Here is a 27428-nt window from a genome sequence, read left to right on the forward strand (position 1 = left end):
AAACATGGCAAACATAACAGTGTGACCCAGGATAAGCGAGGGAATGACAGGAGAACACCTAGCTATCTTCAATGAGTTCAAGTCTTTAGGCCAGGGCATTAAAAGAAATGGCAAATGGTATTACTGATATAACATCATTGATTTCTGAAGTATTACTGAGAAAGGAAGTAACCACACCAGAGATGGGTAAATAGGGAAGCTAGGAGGTATAGTGGACAAGACACCAGATGTAGAGTCAGGAAGAATTGAGTTCAATCCTGCCCTAGACACTAGGTAAGTGACTTTGGGTAAATCACCTAACTTCTGTCAGTTTCAGTTACCTCATTTGTGAATTGGGAATAAATAATACCTATCCCATAGGATTGTTCTGAAGATCAAAGGAGGTGATATATATGTAAAGAGCTTTGAAAATCGTACCGTTATACATAAATGTTAACTACTACTAAATATTCAGATGTACAAAAAGGAGAAAGTAGATGATTTACGCTAGAGTCCTACTGATTCAATTTCAATTCCTTTAAAAAAATCTATAACATTTTAGTAACAGACAGTTTATGATCACTTGGAAAGAGAAGTATGATTACTTTGGAATTGACAGTACAAGTCCTACAAAAACAAGTTATACTAGACTAATATTATTTCCTTGTCTGAGAGAAATCCTAGATTGGCAGATCAGAAGAATGTGGCAGACCTGTTATACATGGATTTCAGGAAGCCACTTGGCAAAGTCTCTCACGAAATCTTTGTGGATAACATGGAGAGATTAAGTGGATACAAAAAACTGGCTAAATGACCAGACCAAAAGTGGTGACTAAGGGGATCCATATCCACTTGGAGTGAGGTTTCTAGCGAAATGCTTCAGGGAACCAACCACTGTCGGCCCTGTTCTATTTGACATTTTTTTTCCAATGATCTGGATAAAAGCCTAGACAACATCCTTACCAAAATTGTGGGTGACAGAAAACCGGGAGAGATAGGTAAGAGGGGTGGCAGAACTGAATTCCCAGCCATTTTGACAAGTTAGAACAATACGCCATATCTAATAAGTACTAATAAACAGGGACAAACGTGAAAGTCCTATCCTTGGATTCAAAAAAAATCAATTGCCCAAGTATGGGAAAAGAAAGATATGTCTGGATGTAATTGATTATGAAGTAGGTATGTTTTAATGAATTTCAGGGTCAACAGTGTGACAGAAAACCCTAAAAAGCTTTTAAACCACATTGAAAGAAGCACAGTGACCAGAAGGAGGTAGAACAAGGGAAGGGAGAGTCTGGCTGTTTTCTGTCCCTGTCAGATCACATCTGGAGTGCACAGGCATGTAAGTAGAGGAAGGGTACTAAAAGAATTTTCCTTTTTTAAGATAAACATTTATTGAATAACTCAATAATAAAAAAAAACAATTTGATACATCATTTGCTATAGAAACTAAAACTTAACTGGATTCAATTTTTTAAACTTAACAGCCAAAGTTTACTTTAAAAACTGTTCTGAGACATTAGTATATGCCTGGTCACATCTGGCATACCATGTGTGCATAACGATGCTAGAGAATTATGTTCTCTGTGTAATGTTTTGAGATAGACATTAACAAACTGGAAAGCATCCAGACAAGGGGAACTATGATGACAAAGGGAATCGAAACCAAGTCATGCGAGAATCAATGGAAGCATCTGGGTTCTTGGTTTTTTCTGAGAAGATAAAGGGTCTGGAGAAGACTCAGGAGGGGCATACGCATTGACTCATGTATTTGAAGTTGAAATATATATTAAAATTATTTTACTTTGTTCTAGAAGGCAGCATTACAAACAAGAGAAACAAGTTTCAAAGAAGTGAATTTCAGCTCAATATAAGACAGTTTCCAACAATTACAGTAGTGTTCAAAAAGTGAAATAGGCTGTATTAGGTAATTCCTTATGCCTTGAAGTTTTCAAATAGAGGCTGGATGGGAAACCTTGTAAAGGAGGTTTATGTTTTATAACAGGATTGAATTAGGTGATTTTGGGATTCATGTTAAATTAGGTATCTTTTGTACAGCCTTCCATGATTTTGTGGTCACTATCTTGACTTCTGCTAAGAGTTCTCTTAGACAACTACTGGGCAGGCCCCTGTCTTTTTGTTTTGTTTTTGGAGGTAGTTGGGGTTAAGTGACTTGTGTAGGGTCACACAGCTAGTAAGAGTCTGAGGTCATATTTGAACACAGGTCCTTCTGACTCCAGGGCCAGTGCTCTATCCACTGCTCCACCTAGAGGTCCACAGGTAGGCCTCTGTCAAAAAGCTTTTCTGAATTTAGTTAGGTAGGTTATGGGATTAAAAAGTCTATCATGGGGCCCCCTACTAGAAGTGTTTCTATTTTGCTAAAATTTCCAGAGCTAGTATTACAATGATTACAGACTGTGAAAACTCAAGGTCACCTCCATGCCATGATGACCCACTGGTATATATGACTTAGGTAGGGGGTTCAAAACCACCCCCCCATGCTAAAAACTGAATTACTAAATCAAAGTATTTTGTTCTTAGTCTTGTCTCTTATAGGAACTTTTTTTAAATTAAAAATTTGCACCAAAAATACATAATTGCTAAATACTTGCTAACTTGAGAATGAGAGGCCCTAAAGTAAACATTCCATAGCTATATAAATCCTGTGCTATAATTCAACTTCTTGAGAGTAGCGTTTCCTCTTTTAAAAGTTTCATATTGATCAGTCTAATTAAAGAAATAAAGCAAGCTGCCGTTGCGTAGTTTTTCATTGGTATGAAACTGTCTCTGGCTTGCACCTACCCCTTTTAAGTGAAAGTGTTCATTCCCTCCTGAAATTTCTTACAGCACGCTTCTCTTGCATCTTTTACTTCACTCTTACTCGAGTATGTGAATGAATGATACAGCAATAACTAGGTATTTACTCTGTGCCTGGCACTATAATAAATTCTGGGATTACAAATATAAGAGAATTAGTCCCTGCCCCTAAGAAGCTTACATTCTCAGAGGAGAAGAAACACATAGAGGGAAGCGTTTTGTCAGGATGGGTGTTTTGGTTTGGAAAACGACGAGGGAAAAAATGAGCAATTCATCAATATGCCCTTTTCCATTGGCATAGTTGTTTTGATCACCTTTCCCCAATAAGAAAGGGAAGTGATAGGGATATGACAAAATGGGACTGGCAAAAAGCTAGCTTGTTTGGAGTAAATATAGCAGACTCTTGCCAATCAAGACAACATGGCCCTAGGTTGCAAGATGGGAGCTACAAAGCTGAGTGTCTCAGCTACTTCTGGGCAGTTTTCTGAAGGTCCAGTTAAGAGGGTGCCTCAGCGGCAGGCCAGAGAAATCTTTCCCCTCTGTTATACTGAAAGGACCATCCCTTGACTCACTTCTTAAAGAAGTCTACTCACTGAATGGCCTTACCTCACTCAAAGTGAGAACCTGGAAAGGCCTGAGCCTAAAAGGGCCAGGGTCTCCCATTGCATCCTGGGCCATCTCCAGTCATCCTGATGAATATCTGGTGACTGGATCCAGATGGCTCTGGAGGAGAAAGTGAGACTGGTGACCTTGCACAACCCTCCTTTACTCAAATCGAAGTCAACTGCAAGTCATGTCATCATTCCCCTGATGTCATGGTCCTCTTTGAGAATGAAGGACAAACACAACCAATAAATGAACTCAATCTATGTCACATTTATCTTTGTGGCCCCAGAGACTATCAGATCACCTTGAATATGTAAGTAGACACTTAAATGTTTATTAAATTTCTGTACTACACAACTCTTAAGTTGAGAATTCTAAAATGGCCCAAGCTTTGGCCCTATTTTTAATCTGAAAGGGGGAAGTGGATGTTTAGTGAAAATTCTAAGTATTTTGAAAAATGTACGTTTTTCCCCCCTTTCTCCTGTGGCAGATCTAATTTTGGCAGTGTGTGGGTGGAAAGAAGGAACTGTAATTTTGTTATCTATATATCTTGAATTTTAAAAGTCATTTTTCTAAGCCTGGTGAGTTCTGTCATATAATTTGAGGGAGGGCTGGTTCATGCCTGAGAAGGAAAGCTCTCTATGTGTTCTAGCACAGGTTTGTTTGTGAAGGGCCAGTCTGATGTGTAGAGCATGTGAGAAACATTCCCGGAGCACTTCTGGAGGGTGTGGTGGCAAAGCTTCCACCAGAAAGCCACAAGGTAAATCCAGGGATACAGCTTTCACAATAGGTCTCCTCTAAGAACAGCTTTTTAAAAAATAATATTTTATTAAGAACAACTTTTTAAAAGGAGCTGATGTGGAAAAAATGCAAAGTTTGGGTGGGATAAAACTTGAAGAGAAGATGATAAAACACCCAGGAATTGTTCAAATTGGCAAGGCCCTCTGCTAGGGAAGGGCCTGTAGTAATGCTCACCCCAGAGCATGCTGGAACACCTGGACTAGGGTCTATGCGTGTCCGGGAGCAATGTAAAGACTTCATAATTAAGCTAATAATGATTCCAATAATATTAATTAATTTTGAAATAAAAATCAATAACAATAATTAAGCTACTAATAAATCCTGTACTTGCTCTCTGAGTTAGTGTCAAAGAAAACCTCTATATTCTTTCAGTTTTGACTGAACCCTTAAATTGAGTTTTGATTGAGCCCTTAAATTTCTCAGACAACTTAGGCAACACACTGACTCTTTCAGGTCACTCCTTACAAACACTAAATTCAGGAAATCTCATTATATAATGTATCTCTGCTGAAAAAGAAAGCTATGGTGGCAGGTGGGTGATACTGGATAACAAAGATTCATAAAATCCAGAATCTTGGGGCTTAGGGCTAATCCTGCCTTCAGGCAAGTGAAATATTGTTATTTCTGTTTCAAAGACAGCATAAGGGAGGCTCAGATTTGTTAAATGATTTGATGGTAAGTTGTGTGGCTAGCTAGTAAGAGAGATGGGTGGGAAGGTGCCTAAAGAAGCTTGGTCTGCAGGCATCTTGTACAATGTGGTCTCAGCTCTATGGTGGGTTAAACCATACTGTATTTCTTGCATAAACAGGAGTGCAGTGCATCTTTCACTATTACATTCAAAACTTAAAATGGAAGTCAGAGGATTTTAAATTTCAAAATGGAAGGGACCTTAAAGGTCCTTCTAGTCCATCTCCTACATTTTAAAGGTGAGAATCCTGAGATTCAGGCAAATTCACTGACTTCTCCAAATTTATACACGGAATAAGGGACACAAGGAGGGAGGAGTTGGACCCAAGTCTTTTGACTCCAAATTTCATGATCTTTTAATTAAACCACAATTATCCTTGCTCTCTGACACATATGTTATAATGAGTTATATATGCTGCATTTTCCTAGTGGCCCAGATTAATGCTGATTCTAAAAATAGCTAGACTCTTCTAAGGCACTACTGTGCACATTTATTCAACACGCTTCTTAAACATGTACATCCTGCACCCCTTTAAAAAAAAACCATTTTGGAGCTCTGAAACAAATGTTAAATGAAAAAAAAAACAGAACATAAAATCTCAGTTAACCAGATTGGAATGAACTGGAAACCTTAATTAAGGAGCACCAGGTCTCTTCCCACTCTGCTTTTAGGAGAAAGGCAAACAATAATAGAAGAAACTTGTATCAGAACTTTCTATTTTAAAAGTATAAACAAAAATTCTAGCACATATCCTAGGGTAAATATTTAATTTGATTACCACGTCCTTCTACCTCTTAAAAGATATAATTGAAATTCTGGCTTTGCTTTGGGCAAATTGTTTTATATATTTAGGTCTGAGTTCCCTTGTATATAAAACAAAGGATATTAGACTATATCATCTATAAGGTCATTTCTATCTCTAAATCTAGGATCCCATAGCCATGGGCAGCCAGCTAGAGGGCACAGTGGATAGACAGCGAGGGCCTGGAGTCAGGAAAACTTGAGTTCAAATCTAGTTTCAGATACTTAAGAGCCATGTCACCCTGGACAAGTCACTTAACCTGTCTCCCTCAGTTTCCTTAAACGTAAAATAAGGATAATAACAACACGTATCCAGTACAGTTGTTGTGAGGATCATATAAGATAATAATTACAAAGTGCTTAACACAATGCCTAGCACATAGTAGGCACTCTATAGATGATTATTCCCTTCCCAGCATGGTTCTATTAGCTTTAGCTAAGATGTCATAAATGGGGAAAGGATATTTTTCTTTTAATTTCTTCTCACCAATACAATTGATTCTAAAACTTATTAGAGAAAGACTCATTTCCCTTCCCTTTTAGGTATTATTGCAGATTGATTCCCTTACACAGTATTATAACTACTCCATTAGATAAAATGTGCTGTGAAATTATGGAGAGGATTAGCAAATTCAATTACCTCCCAACAGTTCTCCAGATCGCTGACAGCTTTTCAGGAACACCAGGATTTTCAATGGCATTACACAGATGAGTTTTCACAGGCTTGCTTGAATGATCTTTCATTTGTGAGCCTTAGGATAGATATTAAAATAGGAAGAGGCTCTATATCTTCTTTGAAAAGTCAAAAAACACGAAATGGGGTCTACAGATTGAATAGTATGTGTATGTGGCAATACCTCGATTCATCAATTTTTCTAGGCTAAGATTTAAGAAATGATGAATTATAGAACGATAAGGATGATGATTCAATCTAAAAATGAACTTGTTTCAGACACCCAGAGTATTACAACTTAGCCAGTCAACAAGAATTTATTAAGTACTTAATTATTAAGCAGGTGCTGGGTACTATACTAAATACTGAGAAGAAAAAGTAAGATAAATGACTACCATTTAACAAAAGGAAAAACTTAATGCTGAATGGATAATAGAAATAAATCACTGTAAAACTAAAAATGTAAATAAAATCAAAGTCTGGCCTCAGATGCTTACTAGCTATGTATCTCTGGTCAAGTCACTTAACCCTGTTTGCCTCAGTTTCCTCATCTGTAAAATGAGCTAGAGAAGAAAATGGTAAACCACTTGAGTATCTGTGCCGAGGGGACCCCAAATGGGGTCACAAAGCATCAGACATGACTGAACAACAATAAATGCTACTCTCTGGCCAAAGGAAGAAACAGATTCTTAGACTATACTTGTTTAAGTCCAGTCAAATGACAATGGTAATAAATGCGGGCCTTAAAAAACCTTTCTTAGGGGAGTATACACCACCCACCCAGCTTAAATGACTTCTACTAAAACATTTGGTGAAACATTACATGGAACAGGTAGCTCCACAACATCACGTTTCATTTGAGAAGCTAAGCAGATGGATGCCCTGGAAATTAATGCCACCGGGGTTTACTGGGCCATAGGGCTCAGCTGGCTATGGACCATTCCAATTCGTGACTCAGGCAATTGGCCAAATGACATTACAATGAGGTTTCATGACACTGCAGTGGAGTTTTGTTATAATGTATTATTAGTGTTTGTACAGGACCCTGGGGAGCTTGACACAGGGAGAACTGGAATTGGACAGCCTCTGAGGTCCCTTACGGCACTCCCACACTTACTCTTAGCATCATCTGCTAGCCTTTAAAATGCTAGGGATGCTTCTATGTAGGTAGTTTTATCACTCTGCCCTAGCATGGGAAATGTCCTTCAGGAATCACAAAACCTCAGACCTGGAAGGGGTCTCAAGGGCCATCTAGGTCAAACCTATTATATCTGGACATCAGTAGCCCATGAGGGGTCATCCACCTTTGGCTTGAAAAACTCCAGAGAAGAATTACTGATTTTTATATAATCCTTTAAGGATTAAAAAAAACCTTTACAAAAATTACATTATTTGCCCCTGACAACCATCCCATAAGGTCATTCCCATAGGCCTTATTATAAATCCTCATTTTGTAGAAAAGGAATTTGAATCTCAGAGAGCCTAATGATAGGCCTATTATTACACACCAAGGTAGAATCAGAGGTAGAATTCAAACCCAGGTCTTCATTCCAAGTCTAGCAGTTTATCTATTGACATGGGATACCTTGTGGAGCTACCAGCTCCATGTAATGTTTCACCAAATGTTTCTGCGGAAGTCATTTAACTTGGGGGGGGGGTAATGTATGCTCCCTTAAGAAAAGTTTTTAAAAACTCATTTATTGCCATTGTCACTTAACTCTCCAGAGTAAAACCAGTGATTATATTTAGTGAATGCATTGCAATGTGATTGCACATATCTATGACAATGGCAAGATGTAGATTCTCTGCAGGAACTCCCTGGGACTCTCCAGCTAAGTACGAAAGCTTAGACAGTTAATAATAGTAACAACAACTCATTTATGTAGTGTTTTATAGGTGACAAAGCCCTTTCCTCAGAACGACCCTGTGTAGGTAGGGTGAGTATTATTATCCCTGTTTTATTGGTGAGGAAACAGATGCAGATTTTTCTAAAGTAAGATTCTGAAAAAAACTGATGGATTACATATGTGATGTGGGCAATAACATAGTCTTGAAAGTGCACATGTACTTAAGACATCATTTTCTCCAGTTTCCAAGTTAAATTGACTGGATTTATCTACAAATTAAACTTTTATGATGCCTGCGACACATGAGGCAATGTAATTAAAGGAGAAAAAGGCCAGATTTAGAGTCTGAAGACGGGTTTGAGGCCTGGAGCCGATTCTTAAAACTCTGGAATCTGCAGTGAGTCACTTAAGGCCTCTGAGTCTGTTTCTTCATCTGTAAAGGTAATAAATGATGATAACGATGATGACGATGATGATGATGATAATCATGGCACTTTAAGGTTTAAAAGCACTTTATGAAGAAAAGTGCTTTGAAACCTTAAAACATATGAAAGTGATTTTTATTATTAAGAATGATAATCATTTGTGGCACTTTGCTACATAAGCTCTTGTCAAATATTATTTCATTTTATCCTCACAACCTCCCTGGGAGGTAGGTGCTATATCATCCCTATTTTACAGATGAGGTTGTGCGTTGTTGTTCTGTGTTTGTCCTTTGTTCTCGAAGAGGACCGTGACATCAGGGAAATGATGACATGACTTGCAGTTGACTTTGACTTGAGTGAGGGAGGGCTGTGCAAGGTCACCAGCCTCACTTTCTCCTCCAGAGTCATCTGGGTCCAGTGGCGTAATATTCACCAGGATGACTGGAGATGGCCCAGAATGCATTGCGACACCCTGGCCCTTTCAGGCTAAGGTCTTTTCAAGGTTCTCACTTTAAGTGAGGTAATATTAGCCTATTCAGTGCATAGGCCTCTTTAATAAGTTAATCAAGGGATGGCCCCTTTAGTCAAAACTCCAAAAAAAAAAAATCAAACTGGGAGGGGAAGATTCTCAGGGTTCCTAGCCAAAAGAGAAATAGTTACTATTTGGTATTCACCAAAATACCTTTACATTTACAGGTGAGGAAATGGAGACAAACAGAAGTTAAGTGATTTGGCCAGGGTCACCCAGATGGCAAGTGTCTAAGACAAGTTTAAAATTCCAGTCTTCCTGATCCTCCTGAAGGTCCAGGGCTCTATCCACAGGCTCCATCTAGTTTTCTGAGAAATATACAAAGTTATTATCTACCAAAGACAACCTAATCCCCAATGCTTTTGAATCATGTATGTGCTCATGACCTTTTAGGGATTAAGTTCACATAATTGTACTCTCTTGTATGGACTTTTGTAAACATTATTAAGCTTTTAAGACTTCTCTCTCTCTCTCTCTCCTCTCTCTCTCTCTCTCTCTCTCTCTCTCTCTCTCTCTCTCTCTCTCGTTCTCACTCTCTCGCTCTCACTCTCTCTTCCCCCACCCCATTCATATGTCATGCTCTCAGATTTCAGTGTAAAGATCTTAGAGATAGCTGTTATTATTAGGTTGATTATTTAGGATCTTTATCAGTTCACACATGCCACCAAAATGATGTCAAATAATAAAAAAAAATGAAGACTCCAAATTTATGTGTTTTTATAGGTTAAAAAGTGAAGCTATGCCATAGGATTTGAAGTTAGAAGAGAACTTTTAGAGTTCATTTAACTCAGTGGCTTTAAACTTTTTGGTCCCTTTATACTCTTAAAATTAAAGATCCCTTCTCTTGCCCCACCAAAAGAACTTTTGTTCATATGGGCTATATCTAATCAATGTTTACCTTATTAGAAATTAAAGCATTTTAAATTATTATGAAAATCATTTTGACCTCACAGACTCCCTTGAAAGGGTCTTCGGTGCCCAGACCACATCCTGAGAACTGCTAAACTAGTCCAACTAATTACTTTTGTAATTTTATAAACCGGCTCAGAATTAAATGACTTACCAGAGGTCAAAGAGGTTATAAGTACACTGGAGAACCTGAAGGTGAACATAGGTATTGTCCAAAATCCTCATCCCTGGCCCTAGAATTTTTAACCAAGCTCCCTCACTTTCCATTCCTCTACTCTACAGAATTTTTTCAATGTTTCTTTTGTCTTATTATCCTGTTGCTACCTCTGAGCTTTAAGTCAAGCCATTCTGTATACTTGAAACATCCTTCATCCAGCCTCCACAGAGTGGAGCGCATTCTTTGTGTGACCTCTCACTCAGATTGTCTGGTACCTCCTAGAACTAACATGTCTTTATTTCTCTCCAGGCTGCACTCCTGAATCTCAGGATTTTCTCCACCATGCCAAAGAAATTTTTTCATCTTGGGAGTTCCATACACCCTTCGACTTCTCACATTGGAAATGTCTGCCTCTGCAGTCTCTCTTTCTGATTGGCTGGTTCCTTCCAGAACTGCCATTGTAAGGAAAATGCTGAGGCCAGCCACGTGTCTTCATGGTTGCATTCCTGGCTTTCAAGACTTTCAATCATCCCGTCCTGCTATATCACTCTTCCCCTCTTCTTCCTCTCTTTTGTATGTTGTCTTTTCCCATAGGATATAAGCTCCTTGAGGGCAGGAATTGTCTTTCTGTTTGTGTTTGTATTCCCACTGTTTAGCACAGTGAGTTTCATATACTAAATACTTGTTGACTGGACTTGATATAGCTCTAAAAATCCTAATTCTTTCAGGAAGTTATCCCTCATTTAACAGAAAGGAGTTGACTGCTTCTTCATCCTACTGTTACCATTCTTAACATTCTACTCTCAGGTACTCAAATGGATCTATTATCTCACTGATGTAGGCAATTCCCCTATCAATTATAAAACACACTTACCCTTTGGCTAATCTCCCCTCCCTACCATCTCCCCATCCCTACTGTTCTCTGTGGAATTCCTGTTCTATAATTAATAAACTTGCTTTCATCTTAAACCTTCTCCTTTCTCACTTCCTTCACCTTCCAGATCTCCATGAAACTTGGCTCTCTCCTGTTAAAATTGAATCCTTATGTACCCTTTCCCATAATGGATGTACTTTCATTCATACTGTCTATCTCTGATCATGGTGGGTAAGTTGGAATATCCTCAGTACAACTCACATTGTCTATTTATGAGCTTATATATCACATTATAATTTAAATTATCTTATAGGAGTTTATATGCACCTCATCTGTTATCTCTTTATAACCAATTGTTTATTCCATTGCTTTTGTCTTCTCAGTGTCATCTCTACCTGTAAAGCTAGAGAACATGGGATACATTTCACATGATTAACATCCTGCCACAAACAACTAACCAACTGCATTTTCATAATGACACAAGGCAAAAAATGCCTTCTATATTAAAAGGTCACTTTTGGGCGGAGGGGAGAAATAAAATTAATACTTGTTTGCCAAACTGAACAGAAGAGAACTTGTTAGATTATTTCTGCTCCAACCCCTCACTAAAAAAATTATTTTTCCTAAGATAACTTCCTGGATTTATGCCTATATATATAGTATTCTATCTTTAGCAAAAAAAATGGTAGCCATAATTCCAGGAAATTCTATTTTGGATTTCTGTTGATAGAACATTTCTAAACTTTCTGTCTGGAAAACTAGGGAAATGATTTTTCTCCAGCAAACTTCTCTTCTAGCAATATTATTGACTACTTCTGCCAGACCACCACTGTATAAACCCTATCGTTGATTCCCTCTAATATCATTCTCTTCAACCCTAATCGTCCCCAATCTACACCTCCTACTCTGTCCTCTCTGGAAGAACTGCTCTATAATTCAACTTGCTTTCATCTTAACCTTTTTCTTTCTTACTTCATTTATCTTCTGGCTCTCACTGAGACTGGTTCCTTCCTGCTGAGCCTTCATCCCTATCCACTCTTTCCTCCCTGACATGGCAGGGGAGCTGGAATACTTGCTCTTCCTTCCCACTTCCAGACTCTCCCTCTACCACCATTGCTCAATAACCTCTCCTTTGAAAGTCATTCCATCCAAAGTTATTAACCAAACAAGATTCTGATAGCTATTACCTACTGATCCCAAGTACATCCTCTTTCCTTTCTCAATGAATTCACTACCTGGCTCACAGTTTTTCTCTCCACCCCAGTTCCTTTCATGACATTAATCTCTCCAGGTTCTCCCACCAATCTGACCCTTCCTTCTCAGTCTCCTTTGCTAGATCTTAACCTAGGTCACACCCCAAAACCATGCTTCTCCCCAATGCTTTGTCCTGGGTCACTCTTTTCCCTCTCTGATTTCATCAGTGCCCATGGGTTCAGTTATCATCTCTATGAAGATGATGCCAAGATCTATATATTCAGCCCTAACCTCTCTCTGGAGATCTAGATTCACATCAATGACTGCCTCTTGGAGATCTTGAACTGGTTGATCTTGAACTGGTTAACCTGTAGACTTCTCAAATTCAGCAAGTCCAAAAGAAAACTTAGTATCTTTCTTCCCAAAACCTTCTCCTTTTTCCAATTTTTCTAATACTATCAAAGGCACTACATTCCTCCAAGAAAACCTGGTTTGCAATCTCAATGTCATCCTAAACTCTCTCAAACTTCCTCCATGTATCCAGCTGGTTTCCAAGTCCAGTCATTTCATCCTTCACAACATCTCTTTTACATCCCCCTTCTCCCTTCTCACTCTGCTTCCACCTTAGTGAAGACCCTCATTCATCTTATTCTTGGTCTATTGCAATAGTCATAGGTTAACGGATTAATCTCCCTGTCTCAAGAACCTCTCCACCCCAGTTTGGTCTCTACTCAACTGCCAAAGTGATTTTCCTAAAGCTTAGGTCTGACCATGCAACTCCCGCTAGGGATAGAAAGAAAGGCCAAAATTAGTACCAGCTTTCAAGGAGCTCACAATTCCCTGGATTCCCAGGCTTCCTTCAATATTAGTTTAAATCCTACTTTATACAAGAGGACTTTCCTGATCTTGCCCACTGCTAGTACCTTTCTTCTTACATTATCTGCCACTTACGCTGTATACACATAGTTATTTGCATGTTGTCTCTCCTGCTAGAAGAAGCTCCTTGAAGGCATGGACTATGTTGAGGCTTTCTTTGAAGCTCCCAATGCTTATTAGCACAGTACCTGCAACTTTGTAGGGTAAATAAATGTTTGTTAACTGACAAACAAATAAAATGGCTAATTTATCAATTCTTAGTGTAAGGATGGAAGTCAATTGACTAAATTCATCAAATTACCCCAGCTGATTTAGAGTGGTAAGATACTAAACCTTAATATATTTGCCAGGTGAGAATACACACTGATTGTTTACTAGATATGAACAAGGGCTGGACGCTTCCCTAGAAGCAACAAGAAATCTATTAAGCTGGGCTGAGGGACTGATTTTATACATACACACACACACACACACACACACACACACACACACACACACACACACAGAGAGAGAGAACCCAAGAGATTTGAATATTTACTAGCATAAAAGAGACCCATTGTACTGAAGTCCCTAAGAAGGAATTGCTTTGGAGAGAGGAGGGGCAGTGTGGCCTTCATGTCAGCCTCCTTCCACCTACTTTATGACTAGAGCAGGACCTTGTGAACTTCAGGCCAGAAGGTTTGGACTTTTTCATCAGTATCCTAGAGGTATCCTCTACACAGCAGGGGATGGCTGCAATGCTTGCATTAGGAGCCAAGGACACCTTGGATGAGATGGGGAAATCAGATTCATGACCAATCAGGGGCCCAGCAGAAAAGCTACATCCAGAAGACTACAACAAAGGTCTTCCAGAAGTTATGTTATCTCTTTGCCCTGTGTGCTTTCTAAACCTCAGCCTACTTTCCCCTGTACTCTGCATCTACTAGTGGGAAAATGTCACTGACATTTGGCTTCTGGTGAAATATTTTACAGCAATTCTTATTATAGTACTTTAGTAAGTATCCCCTTTCTAAAAGCTAATTAAGTCTGGCGGACTAACTGACATTAACTATTAATCATGGTGTGGAGCACACTGGTGGGGCCTCCATCCCCTTAGAGCTAGAGCCCTGAGTGGATGCCCTTAGAACCTCATTTGTCAGTATGAGTGGGAGTTGGGATGGTCACCTCGAAGCATGTGCTACATCAGTAGGAAATAGCTTGTTCTTTATAAAGGTTTTTAAAAACAACTATGATTTGAGCTTATCCAAAGGTAACTACTACTTGGGCAATTTCACATCCTATTATTCAGAAACCTGTAATTTGATTCTAAAACCTTAATGTACATTTTATTGCCAAGGTATGGGGTTTGTAATCAGTTTCTAACATGGTTAAAATACTTGCATTTACTCAGATCTTTATTGTACTTAAGTATAGGATACTTATATGTGCCTGAAATATTCATGTTGCATGAAGTAAGACTTTTTATTTTACACTACATATTTTTTTCGAAGTCTATGATTCTTCAGATTTTGCTTTAGTTTTGTTAAAAATTCCCTTCAATAATTCAACTAATGTTTATTACGTAACTTCTTTGTGCAAGGAACTGTGCACACAAAAGTGAAAAATGACACATTACTTATCCCCAATGCTTAAATCTAGCTGGGGTATGGGGTGAGATACGTACAGAAATAACTCTGATTAATGAGTTAGGAAGTGATTAAGGCAAAAGGAGAAGTCAATAGTGCATTGTTGGTGGAGTTGTAAACAGATCCAACTATTCTGGAGAACAATTTGGAACTATGCCCAAAGGGTAATCAAATTGTGCATTCCCTTTGATCCAGCAATACCACTACTAGGTCTATATCCCAAAGAGATCATAAAAAAAGAAAAGGACCTATCTACATGTACAAAAATATTTATAGCTGCCCTTCTTGTAAAGAACTGGAAATTGAGGGGATGCCCATCAATTGGTAAATGGCTGATCAAGTTGTGGTATATAAACGTAATGGAATACTACTGTGCTATAAGAAATGATGAGTGGGCAGATTTCAGAAAAATTTGGAAAGACTTGCATGAACTGAGCTGAGTGAAGTGAGCAGAACCAGGAGGACACTGTACACAGTAACAGCCACAGTGTATAATGACCAATTTTTTTAGACTTAGCTCTTCTGAGCAAAGCAATGATCTAAGACAATTCCAAAAGATTCATGATGGAAAATGCTATTCACATCCAGAGAAAGAGCTATGGGGTCTGAATGCAGATTGAAGCATACTATTTTCTCTTTTCTTTTGGGTGTTTTTTTGTTTTTTCTTTCTTACAGTTTTTCCCTTTTTGATTCTTCTTTTACTAATGTGGAAATACGTTTAATATGATCATAAGAAAAAAAGTCAACCAGAGTGGCTATGAGTTCCAAGGAGGGAGGGGTAGCTTATAGCTTAGGCTGTGAAGGAAAGCTTCAAAGAGCAAAGTCATGCTTTTATCGGGTCATAAACAATGCCGATGGGTAAAGATGGTGGGAAATTTATTCCAGACATGGGCGGTGTTACACAGAGGCAGGGACAGGAGAAAGCAGTATCTAATACCTACTTGACCAAACTAGTCAAGTGTGGCTAGGACATAAGGATGGGAATTCCTAAAGGCAAATACCATGAAATAAGGCTGGGAAAAGTAGGTTGGAAGCACTCGATCAATAAATTAAATAACTGTCAGTCACTGGGTCACTTTTTATAGAATACTCTGAATGCACAAAGATGAGAAGTAGTATGGGATTAGTAGCAGGGCAGCTAGGTGGCACAGTGGATACAGCACCAGGCCTGGAGACATGAGGACTTGAGTTCAAAGGCAACCTAAGATACTCAACATTTACTAAGTGGGTGACCATGGGAAAGTCACTTAACCCTGACTGCCTCTGTAAAAAAAACAGAGGGCCTGTGCAAGCACATTGGAGAATTATAGTAATTATTCCGAAAATCTACGAAAAATCCCCCTGTGACTGAGGAAAAAGGAGACGTTTTGGGCCTAACTTATTTTGGTCATCAATATTGGCCAGTTTCACTGAATCATTGCCTTCATTTTTCCCATGTACAAACAGTCAAGGAAAGTGAGCTTTAGGAAAGGGGTTCAAAGGTCATAGGATCCTCAAGAAAGAGTGTTCCCATCTGTGGGAATGAACAGGTCTCCCAGAATGTTGGCCAGCCACGTATGCCCTAAGGCAGAGGCCTAGTCACTCTATCCTATCTAAAATCAAGCAAGCTTTGGAACGCTTACATCTAACGTACAAATGAATAAGTGCCCATCCCTCCATGACTCCCTTTCCTCTCAATGTGTTCCCAAAGATATGAAGGTATTATTTCTACCATGGGATCTATTGTAACAACAAAAAACAAAACAAAACAAAACAAAAAACCAACCAAACAAGAGATTTTAGAGCATCTATGCTTTCAAAGGCAGAGGAAGGAAAAGAACCACTGAAAACAAGAACCCCTTCAGGGAACTAATGAGGAATAGATTTCTAGGCAGGGCTAGTCTGCATACATGGTGCCTCTCTGACAAGAATTATAGCTTACATTAAAAAATACTTAACCAGTTATGAAACAGCTTCATATGTATTATACATATTATTCATAGGTACTATTATGATCCTCACCATAGCCCATGAAAATTATTCAAATATCATTATGCCCATCTTATATGCAGGAAAACTGATATATATCATAGACTTCAAGAGAATAGATATAAAGTCTATACTTCAAAATGGCAGCTAAGTGGTTCAGTGGATAGACTGCTGGGCCTGGAGTCTTGAAGATTCATTTTTCTGAGTTCAAATCACTTACTAGCTATGTAACCCTCAGCACTTTACCCTGTCTGCCTTAGTTTCCTCATCTGTAAAATGAGCTAGAGAAGGAAAAGGCAAACCGCTCCAGTATCTTTGCTAAGAAAACCCCAAATGGGGTCACAAAAAGTCACATATGACTGAAATGACCAAATTGACCGTATACTTCAAGACAACTTCAGGGATTTGCCAGAAGTCACACAGCTAAGTGTTAGAGCCCAGGTGATAATGTCCTAGTTCGGTGCTGTTTACACTACATTATGTTGCATGATGCCATGGACAGAGAAGGCCTCTGAGTCAAGAAAACCGATTTCAGGTCTCACCCATAAGATACACTGGCTATGTGAAATCATTTGCCCTCATAGTGCCCCTAGGCAAGAATCTAAGATTCTAAACAACAGAGGAGGTGCCCATCTACCTTGGTAAAGAGAATGTCCTCACCAGGAGTTCCTCATACCAATGAAATCGGATCTGGCCCCCTTTCCCACCAAAAAATATACTGCCTTTCAAGCTGATTCCAATAAGATCTTTTCCCTCACCACTTAAATTTGGGGCTTCGCTTTGCTGTGCTGTCTGAAGTAGCACCACTTAAAGATTCATCTGGATTAAAGAACATGACATCTCTTCCAATTCTGGATCTATGATCCATTGATCTTTTCAAAATACAAATGCTTCTGGGATGGTACAGCATGACCAGTCACTGGCACATTAGTACAAATTGGTTCAGTGGCTTACGTTTTTCCTAATCCCTAATTAAGTATAGTTACGCTGAATAATTTAGGAGTTTTTTTCTTTTTCTTTTTTTCTTTTTGCAGGGTGGGGGTGGGGGGATGAGGGAAGGAATGGAGAAGGAAGTAAAAGCAGTTAATAATTTTGGAGCACTGGAGGCTAGGGCAGGCCTAGTGAGAAATCCCAGTGTGGGGGTTTGGGAAAGCATAACAGTCCTGGGGCTGGGGGGGGTGGGGTGGTTCTACAGAGAAGTATCACAACAGAAGAAAGGAAAGGGGTTCAAAAAGGGAAGAAAGGGAGTGGCATGAGATATTATTTATAAAGTGCTTACCACAGTACCTGCTATATACTTGGTGCCACATAAATAAACGCTAGTCATTAATGTTAGTAGTAATAAAGACAAATTGTCAATTCAAAGTTTTTCCAAGAACATGACCCACTCTCTGCAAGAGGGAGGATATTGTCTTTACTTCTCTTTTCTATACTTTATGACTTCCTGCTTCCAGGATTCAAACTTCGGGCCAGTACCATTAGTTAAATTGAAGGATAAGGAAGCTTTTGATTGGGCAGCTATGTGGCACAGTGGGTAGATTGCTGGGCCTGGAGTCAAGGAGACTCATCTTCCCGAGTACAAATATGGCTTCAGACACTTCCTAGCTGTGTGACCCTGGGCAAGTCAACCTAACCCTGTTTGCCTCAGTTTCCTCATTTGTACAATGAGCTGGAGAAGGAAATGGCAAGCTCTTCCAGTATCTTTGCCAAAAAAAATTCCCAAATGGCATCACAAGTGAAAACAACCCAACAACAGAAGTGTTTGATCACTGGCCTGGGGACCTAATGACCATTTATAACATTGATTCTATGGGAGAATGTGCTCTGAAATCAAAACAACTAACTTCATAAGCAAACTTTTATACCACAACTCACTAGTATATTGCAGACTGCCTGCCCTGGGCTCAGAATGAAGCCTTTCTGTCATTTATTCATCTTCGCAAAGATCAACAACTCTCTTGATCTGGAATGAGAACACCTTATTTTAAAACAAAATATTAACCACACCTCATTTTCCTAGTGGGCACTTCCCCAAACTTCCCCATCACATCTTGGCTGCCTAGGGTTGCCAAGTATGCATTTTTACACAAGCGTGAGACAGAAGTGGGTTCAGGAGAGTGAGGGGGCGGGGAAGGCTATCACTCCATCTAGAACAGGAGATTAAAAACCACTGAGAGAGCTCTGTGTTTCAAACCACTTCCAGAGCCGGTTCAAAGCTTATTTACTAGTGAAGGGTGATAGGTCATGGTTACGCTCCTTATTTTTCTGTTTACCGCAATTCATTTGCCAGAAGTGGACAACTGTTCTTCACCCTGTGCATGATGGAGCACGGTTATGGCAACAAAAAGTAAAGAATCACACCCAATGACCTACTTCTTAGAAAGTCTGAAACAAACCCATAAAAAGAAAAGGCTCTGGTGCCACCTGAGCAGGACATATTTTCTTCCTTTGTTCTTCCAAAGTGATGCTTCAGTAAATGTGAATCAGGAAGTATTTATTGGTGAGCAGAGTTCGGTGCATGGATCTTAGCGGTATACAACAAGCCAGAGAAGGGATCTCCCCCTCCAAGAGCTTATTGTTTTCAATTATTGTTGTTCAGCAGTTTTTCAGTCATATCTGACTGTTTTTGATCTCTTTTAGGTGTTTTCTTGGCAGAGATACTGGAGTGCTCCTTCTTCAGCTCATTTTACAGATGAGGAAACTGAGGCAGACAGGGTTAAGCAACGTGCCCAAGGTCACTCAGTTTGTAAAAGTGTCTGAGGCTGGATTTGAACTCAGGAAGATAAGTCTTCCCAACTTGAGAACTGGCACTCTATCCACTGTGCCACCTACCTGCCCCTCTGTTGTTTCAAAGGGGAGAGCTAAGCATGTAGGCTCCATGAAAGTAGTCCATTCTGGCTTCCCAAACCAAGAAAGGGAATATGTGCTGACAATGACTTGGAGGAAAGAAGCAACGTGGTATAAGCAATGTGGATGCCTAGCCTCGGCATCCAAGAAGACCTAGGCTGAAATCCTATATCTGATATTTAAGAAATACACGTCTATGGATGTCATTTCACCATTCTACGTCTTTGTTTCTTCATCTGTAACCAGGATATCTATAAGCACCTGCCTCCCAGGGCTGTTCTGAAGCTTGAGTGAGATTCTGTAGATAAAGCATTTTACAACCTTTACACTATGATGTGAATATTAGTTATTATTAATTAGTGCACATAATGATAGGCTAGGCCTTGGGCCTGACTCCCAATGAAATTGGAAGGAAATAATGAAATAAGATACTTACAGACCATCTGACAGTTAACAGAAAGAGGCTTACTTGGCTAGAGTGCAAAAAGGATACTTAGCAAGGCTGTAACATTGGTTTGGGTAGATACTACCCCACTTTCTTTCTAGCTCATCCCTTCCCCAATAGAGAAACCTGTCCGGTCAGGTCAATAGGCTCACTGCAGTGGGGCACTAGCAAGTCTGAGAGGCACTGACTTCTCCTGGGCTGGACATTTTTGTGCTGATAAGGCCAGGAAGCCACATCAACCACCACAGCCTTAGTCACCTGGGCCAATTAAGTCTCAAGGACAGGTTCCTTGTCTTCTATGAGGAAAAAACTTCAACAACAAAACTATCTTAGTCTATATGGCAAAGATCCTGGTAGATATTGTTCCAACCACAAATATGAAGGCACAGGAAGAGGAAGAGGTCAGCTCAACCCAGTTGTGTAGCTTGGCATCACCATTACAGAACATGGATTTGAAACAGCATGGTTCTATTTTCTGTGATGCATCTGAAACTCACTCTATGTACCTTCATGGATTCCTGGAACTTTCTCTTTTTGAGAAATCTAATGTAGTATATGGAAAAAATTGGCTAAAAGTCAAAAGATCTGGATTCTGGCAATGGTGCTGCAGCTTTTTAACTATGTGACCTGGAGAAAGTCACTTAACCTCACCAAACATAACACCTAGAATACTTAGCCTATTATACATATATATTATTATTAGACATTGTTATATATTATATATAATATATGTATATGTATGTATATATGTATAAATATGTGTGTGTATAGTGCCTATTATGTGCCATGCACTGTGCTAAGTACTTTACAAATATTATTTCATTTGATCATCACAACAACGCCAAGATGTAGGTGCTATTATTATCCCCATTTTATAGTTGAGGAAACTGAGGCAAACAGAGGGTAAGTGACTTGCCCAGGATCACACAGCTAGAAAGTATCTGAGAATGGATTTGAACTCAGGTCTTCCTGACTTCAGGCCCAGTGCTCTATCCATGGCACAATGTCACTGCCTTGTCTTACTTTCTATGTCTGTAAAATGGAGATGATATTTTCTCTACCTGTATTATAGGGTGGTTGCAATGGATATGATATGTGTGTGTGTGTCTGTGTGTGTACATAAATGTGTGTGTATATATGTGTGTGTTCTGCATATATTATATACATGCATATATTATATATAGGCATATATTATATGCCTATATATACACATAGAATATATATTATATATAGGCATATATTATATATATATATAGGCAGATATATACCTAAGTGGGCTTTTAATATGTAAAAGATTACTATTTTCACCATCAAGGAGACCTCCAAATCCCATGTCTGATACTGACACTACCCCTCTCTCTCTCTCTCCCCCCTCATACACATACATCATATACACATATACGAATAGGGAAGAATTGACATTGAATTTAAATTCAGGATGCATCAGAAAAATGCTTTGAAAACTATGAAGTGTACACCAATCACATCAACCGAGTGACACCGATAATAATTATCTTTACTTTTAAGTACAACATAGCTTACTTACCAGCTCTAAAAATTCCCTCACCACCTGCCGCTGTTTCAGATTGGTTTCTCCATCCAGGTTGGCAGTTTCGATGTGACAGAGACCATCAGGGTCACTCGAAGAAAGCAGCAAGATGTCAGCAGGTATGATCTCGTTACATCGAAGCTGAACAAAATCTCCAACTCGGACTTCTTTCCAGTAGCGGTTCACGAATTTCTTTTCATCCCTAGAAAGTCATTATAAAAACCAGTTAAAGCATGCTAGTCTTGATTCCGATTAGGGACAATTAAAAAAAGGGCTGATCCTGAAATTGACAATGCTACTATTTGAAAGATGATGTGCTTTACATGTTTAGGGTGTCCCAAAAGTCTTAGTTCAGTCTTAAACCTGGTGCACCCGCTTTCTACAGCACCCTTTATGCATATATTTGTGTGTGTGTGTGTGTGTGTGTGTGTGTGTGTGTGTGTGTGTACAGATACACACACTAATATTTATATGCACATTCTGGCCATTCCAGATCAACTGAAAACCAATATGCCACCCCAAATCACTAAATTATGAATAATACATTTTGGTTCAGTAATAGCACTACCAAGCCTATTCCTCAAAGAATTCAAAGAAAAAGGAAAAAAAAACCCACATAGACAAACAAAATCTTTATAATTGCTCTTTTTGTAGCAGCAAAGAAGTGCTCAGGAAGGATTTACCCATCAATTGGGGAATAGAAGAACAAGTGATGGTATATGAATATAATGGAATACTATTGTGGTATAAGAAATAAAGAAAGGGATAGTTTTAGAGAAATCTGGAAAGGTTCTATGAAATGATGTAAAGGGAAGTGAGCATAACTAGGAAAACAATTTATAAAATAACAACATTGAAAAGAAAAATAACTTTGAAAGTTTTAAGAACTCTGAGTCAATGCAGTGACTAACCATAAACCCAGAGGTCTAGCAGAGAGTAGGTTTTTAATAAATGCCAACTGACTGACTGAGGAAGCATGCTACCTATCTCCTGCCTGCCAGGTAGTAGATACAAGAAATAGAATGAGATATGAATTTCTGGACATGGTTAGTTCAGTAATTTTTTTCCTTGACAATGCATATTTGTTACAAGGGTGTGTGTTTCTTTCTCTCTCTCTCTCTCTCTCTCTCTCTTCCTTCCCCGCCCCCACCCTCCACTCCTAACCCCTCAATGGGAAAGGGTAAAGATAGAAAATATTTTTTTGTCAATTGAAAAATTTTTATTAAAATATATGGACATTAATTCAATAAACATTTACCAACTACTGTATGTAAGACACTATACTAGGCACTTTGGGGAATGTAAAAATAGGTAAGATAGAAGAAGCTTAAAATCTGGAGGGTGTAATAGGAAGCATTGGAACAAGTCATTATCTGATGGCTTCTTTAGTTTGGAGAAGTTTTGGGTTTTACTGTTTGTTTTGCCTTTGAGAAATTATGAAAAAGACCATATTGAAATGGCCTTATAAGGCCAATTTCATCCCATATTTAAATATACTTTAATACTTAAAGAATCTGTGGTTTCAACAGTGTATGTTCTTCTTTCATCAACATAGATTACAATCCCCTTTTAGTACTTAGTACATAGTCTTCATGAGGTGCTATGATTAAAAAAAAAAAATTATCACCCTGAGGCTAATCCGGTCATGAGTCTCCATGAACTCAGCCAGGCTAGTCCTCAGATCATGAACATGAAGTTTATAATCAGGCCCATATTAAAAGTCTGTCAAGCTTTCTAAGACCTGGGAAAACTAAACTCTGATGGCATTGCTTTCAAATATTCCAGCTTAGCCAGGTCATGGTGGTGCATCCTTTTAAGTTCCTGCTGCTGGAAAGGCTAAGGCTGGGAGATTGCTGGAGTTCAGGAGTCAGGTTAAAGCTGACTGGGTATCTGTACTCAGTCCAGCACCAATATAGTGAGTTCCCAGGATTGGGGGCCACCAGGCTGTCTAATAAGGGGTGAACTACCCCAGGTTAAAAAGAAAGAGCCAATTAAAGCCAAGTTAAAGCTACTGTGGAGTACTAGGTCTTGAATGGGTATTACCTCACTCACAGTGAGCACCTGAAAAGACCTTAGTCTAAAAGGGCCAAGGTGGCCCAATGCATCTCAAACCATCTCCAGTCATCCTGGTGAATATCAGGCCACTGGACCCAGATGGTTCTGGAGGAGAAATTGAGGCTGGTGCCCTTGCACAAGTCCTCCCTCACCCAAATCAAAATCAACTGCAAGTCATGTCATCATTTCCCTGATGTCACAGTCCTCTTCAAGAGTGAAGGACAAACACAATCTGGCCAGGGGGAGTCAGTGAGATCCTTTATCGCCCAAAGAATTCAAAATCATAATTTTGAGCCAGAGTCGTACTTTTTGTAGAAGATGAACATATAGTAATATTGACTGATATTAAAATAATATACTATTTTTCTGTATTACCAACAAAACCCAGCAGGAAGAGAAAGAGAAGTTCCATTTAAAATGAGCAAATATAGTACAAAATACTTGGGAGTCTGCCAAGATACATACAGACTATACAAACACAATAACAAAACACTCTTCACATAAAGACAGACTTAAATAACTAGAAAAATATTAATTGTTCATGGATAGACTGAGCCAACATAATAAAAATGACAATATTACCAAAATAAATTTACTTATTTAGTACTATGCCAATCAAACTACCAAAGAATTAATTTATAGAGTTAAATAATAACAAACTTGGATCTGGAAGACCAAAAGGTGAAGAATACTGGGGAATCAATGAAAAAAAAAAATACAAAGGAAGGAGACTTAGCAGCAGCAGAGAAACCAATTCTGTTCCAAAGAGACTGGCCAGACATTTGTTGCCCAACAGTTTATATACTTCTTTTAAGACTCCTTGCAGGTAAACCATAAACACAAATCTCTGGAAGAGGTAAAGGCCCATTTTGTTTCCATAAATCAGAGACCCAATTGAATTGACCTTATCACTCACTACTTATCTAGAGTGCATGAGGGCACAAGAAAATACAGAGTCCGTGATTCCAGGACAAGCATTTAAGCTTGTCAATGCTGCTAAAAGTTATGTTAATTTTAACGCATCACCATATGATTATGTGGGAGTTTGTGTTCACTCTGAACAAAAAAACTCTCCCGATGGTCACATAAAAAGGATGCCTCTGATGTGTTACCATTTTCATCCTCATTAAGTGTGTTCTGGGGCGGGGTGTTAAAAGTAACACAAAATAATACAACATAAACAATCTAATCTAGCTCCTTGAACAAATGGTAAGGTTATTAGGATTATGAATATCTTCTCGGAAATAAATGAAGAATACATTTGACTGCAAAGGCTGTCTCAGTTAATAGAAATTAATACAATGGCCTAGGGAAGAAAATCTTCACAACCTTTTAACAGACTTTCTCAGGAGTTGTTTTTTGCAGGAAGGATAATGGTGGTTATTTTTCCCATTTTCTTGGTGCTATTTCAGCACAATAACACCAGTATTATTCATTATTAGTGAAAAAAAGTTTTATCCCCACATCCAGAATTGTTGCAACTAGTGTTAAGGATTTTGAGCCAATCGTGAAATTAGCAAGGTTATTAGTTGGAAGATGGTGAGTTAGGGGAGGGAACAAGAGCTGAGGAAGCACTTGTTGGATGCCTGGCACTGTCCTAAGTACTCTGCATATATTATCTCATTTGGTTCTTACAGTAACCCTATGAAGTAAGTGCTATTCAGATCCCCACTTTACAGTTGAGGAAAAATGAGGCAGACAGAGGTTAGGCAACTTGCCCAGGGTCACAAAGATAGGAAGTATCCAAGGGTAGATTAAAAATCAAGTCGTCCTGACTCCAGACTCAGAAGTGTATCTGTTGCGACACCTTTCATTCAAATATACACATGCACATATACATCAAACACATGCACATCTACATATACACACATATGAATGTACATGTATATGTGCAAATATATGGACAATGTATATCAAATCAACAAATATTTGCTAACTCTGCTATATGTAGCGCACTGTGCTAGGCATTGTAGAGAACGCAGAGAGAGAGAAAATACTTAAGATCTTCAGGATGTAATCGGAAACATGAGGAAAAAATCCTTTAATTCAAGGCAGAATGTAGTAACTAGCGTGATCAGAAAGGTGCAAACAAAACGTTATTAGTGTTCACTTGCTAAACAAATAAATTTGGGGTGGTGTACTTCTTTGATGATTAATATAGTTAAAGAATATTGAGTCTTACTGCCCATTGTATGTATGATATATTAGAGTCTGGGGTAAATAAATAAAAAGATAACAAGTAAATTTAAAAAAATTAGAATTATAAACATATGATGCTAAAAGCTTTACAATGGTGAATGCCACCATGCTCAGCCAGGCCCAGTCACGTTTCTCTTACATCCTGGCTATCTTCTCCCCATTCACCATGTTTTAGAGTTTGTATCAACTCTTCCATATCCATTTCCAGCCACGGAACCAATGATAGTTCTGCCATTTCTACTAGAAAGATCTGTTATTTCTATTCCCCTGTGACTCCAGTCACCATTCCTTTGATTTTCCATATTAAAACACTCCTCCCTGGCTACCACTCCCCTATATATGCTGTTCCCCCCTTAGTGAATGTGAACTACATGAGGGCAGGGACTGTCTAATTTCTGTACTTATATCCTTAGCCCTTAGCACAATGGTTGGCACATAGTAAACATTTAGTAAAAGGTTTTCATTAATTCATTCATTAACTTAAATTCTCAAATACACAAGGGAAGTATTTCTTCCCAAGAAAAATACGCTTCTGGAAAAAAGAATGCAGAATGGTCTTGGTTAGAATTCAAATGGTTTTTATTCTGTTCACAAAGGAGCCCATAAAAATATATGAATACCATATTGAAATTTGTGCAAACAGATTTCAAAATGCATAGTCTTGGAATATGGACTATTTTGCAGTTAATGTTAATACAGAATGCTGCTACTTCATTGAAATGAAACATAAGAAGACTCTTCTCATACATAGTAGGCACTATATAAATATTTATTCCTCTTTCTCTTCCCTATTGGTCACGATTCCCCATGATTCTGTGCTTACAGTCCTGAATGATCTGAACAGGAACATAAATGCAAGAGTTCAAAGGAAATCAATAGAAAATTATTCGTGGCTGTATAAAAACATTGGATAAAATGGGAAATAACATAAATGCCACTTAACCAACTCCTTCTGCTTCAACAGGATTCTAACATGAAGTATAAGCAAATATCAAACTCTTAGCCAAAAAAATTACCCAGTGCAACCTTATAATATTATAACGTAGCTGGGAAACGTTTAACAAAATAAATAAAAATACAACAGAACATCGTTAAAGTTACTATGTGGTTTTCTAAGTCACAACACAGCTGCAGGGATCCTTGCATGGGTTTAGTGCAGGGTGGAGAATGTAAGGCCACATATGGCCTTCTAGGTCCTTGGGTGCGGCCTTTTGACTGAGTACAAGTTTTACAGAAATCCTTTTATTAAGGGGATTTGTCCTGAGAAGTTTGAATTCAATCAAAGGGCTGCACTTGAGGACCTAGAGGGCCACATGAGGCCTCAAGGTTGCAGGTTCTCCACCCCTGGTTTAGTGGATCCTATTTCTATTTGAGTTTGATACTGCTGCTCTAATGGAACTGTGAATTCACTAATTTGGGAACTCCTTCAAATGATACAGAATTCTGTTCTCTCTCCATCCCCTATCCTAGCAAGGACGAAGCTTGAAAAGCAAAGAGAGTCAATGATAATACCAGATGTGTCAAGGCAGTGGGGATTGAAGGGAGGTTGGCTTGGTGGATTTAT

The 27428-nt window shown here is 38.7% G+C and overlaps 1 protein-coding gene across 1 annotated transcript in view; it reads right to left on the reverse strand.

Annotated features, from left to right (window-relative positions):
- The window catches only part of ATP10A (ATPase phospholipid transporting 10A (putative)), a 275874-nt gene that overhangs the window by 133528 nt on the left and 114918 nt on the right, over positions 1–27428 (reverse strand). The window contains exon 2 of the mRNA XM_036745018.1: positions 21608–21812. Coding sequence (XP_036600913.1) covers positions 21608–21812 — 205 coding nt within the window. The remainder of the gene's footprint in view (positions 1–21607; positions 21813–27428) is intronic.

The sequence above is a fragment of the Trichosurus vulpecula genome, chromosome 2 (genome assembly GCF_011100635.1).
Source record: "Trichosurus vulpecula isolate mTriVul1 chromosome 2, mTriVul1.pri, whole genome shotgun sequence".
Lineage (NCBI taxonomy): Eukaryota > Metazoa > Chordata > Mammalia > Diprotodontia > Phalangeridae > Trichosurus > Trichosurus vulpecula.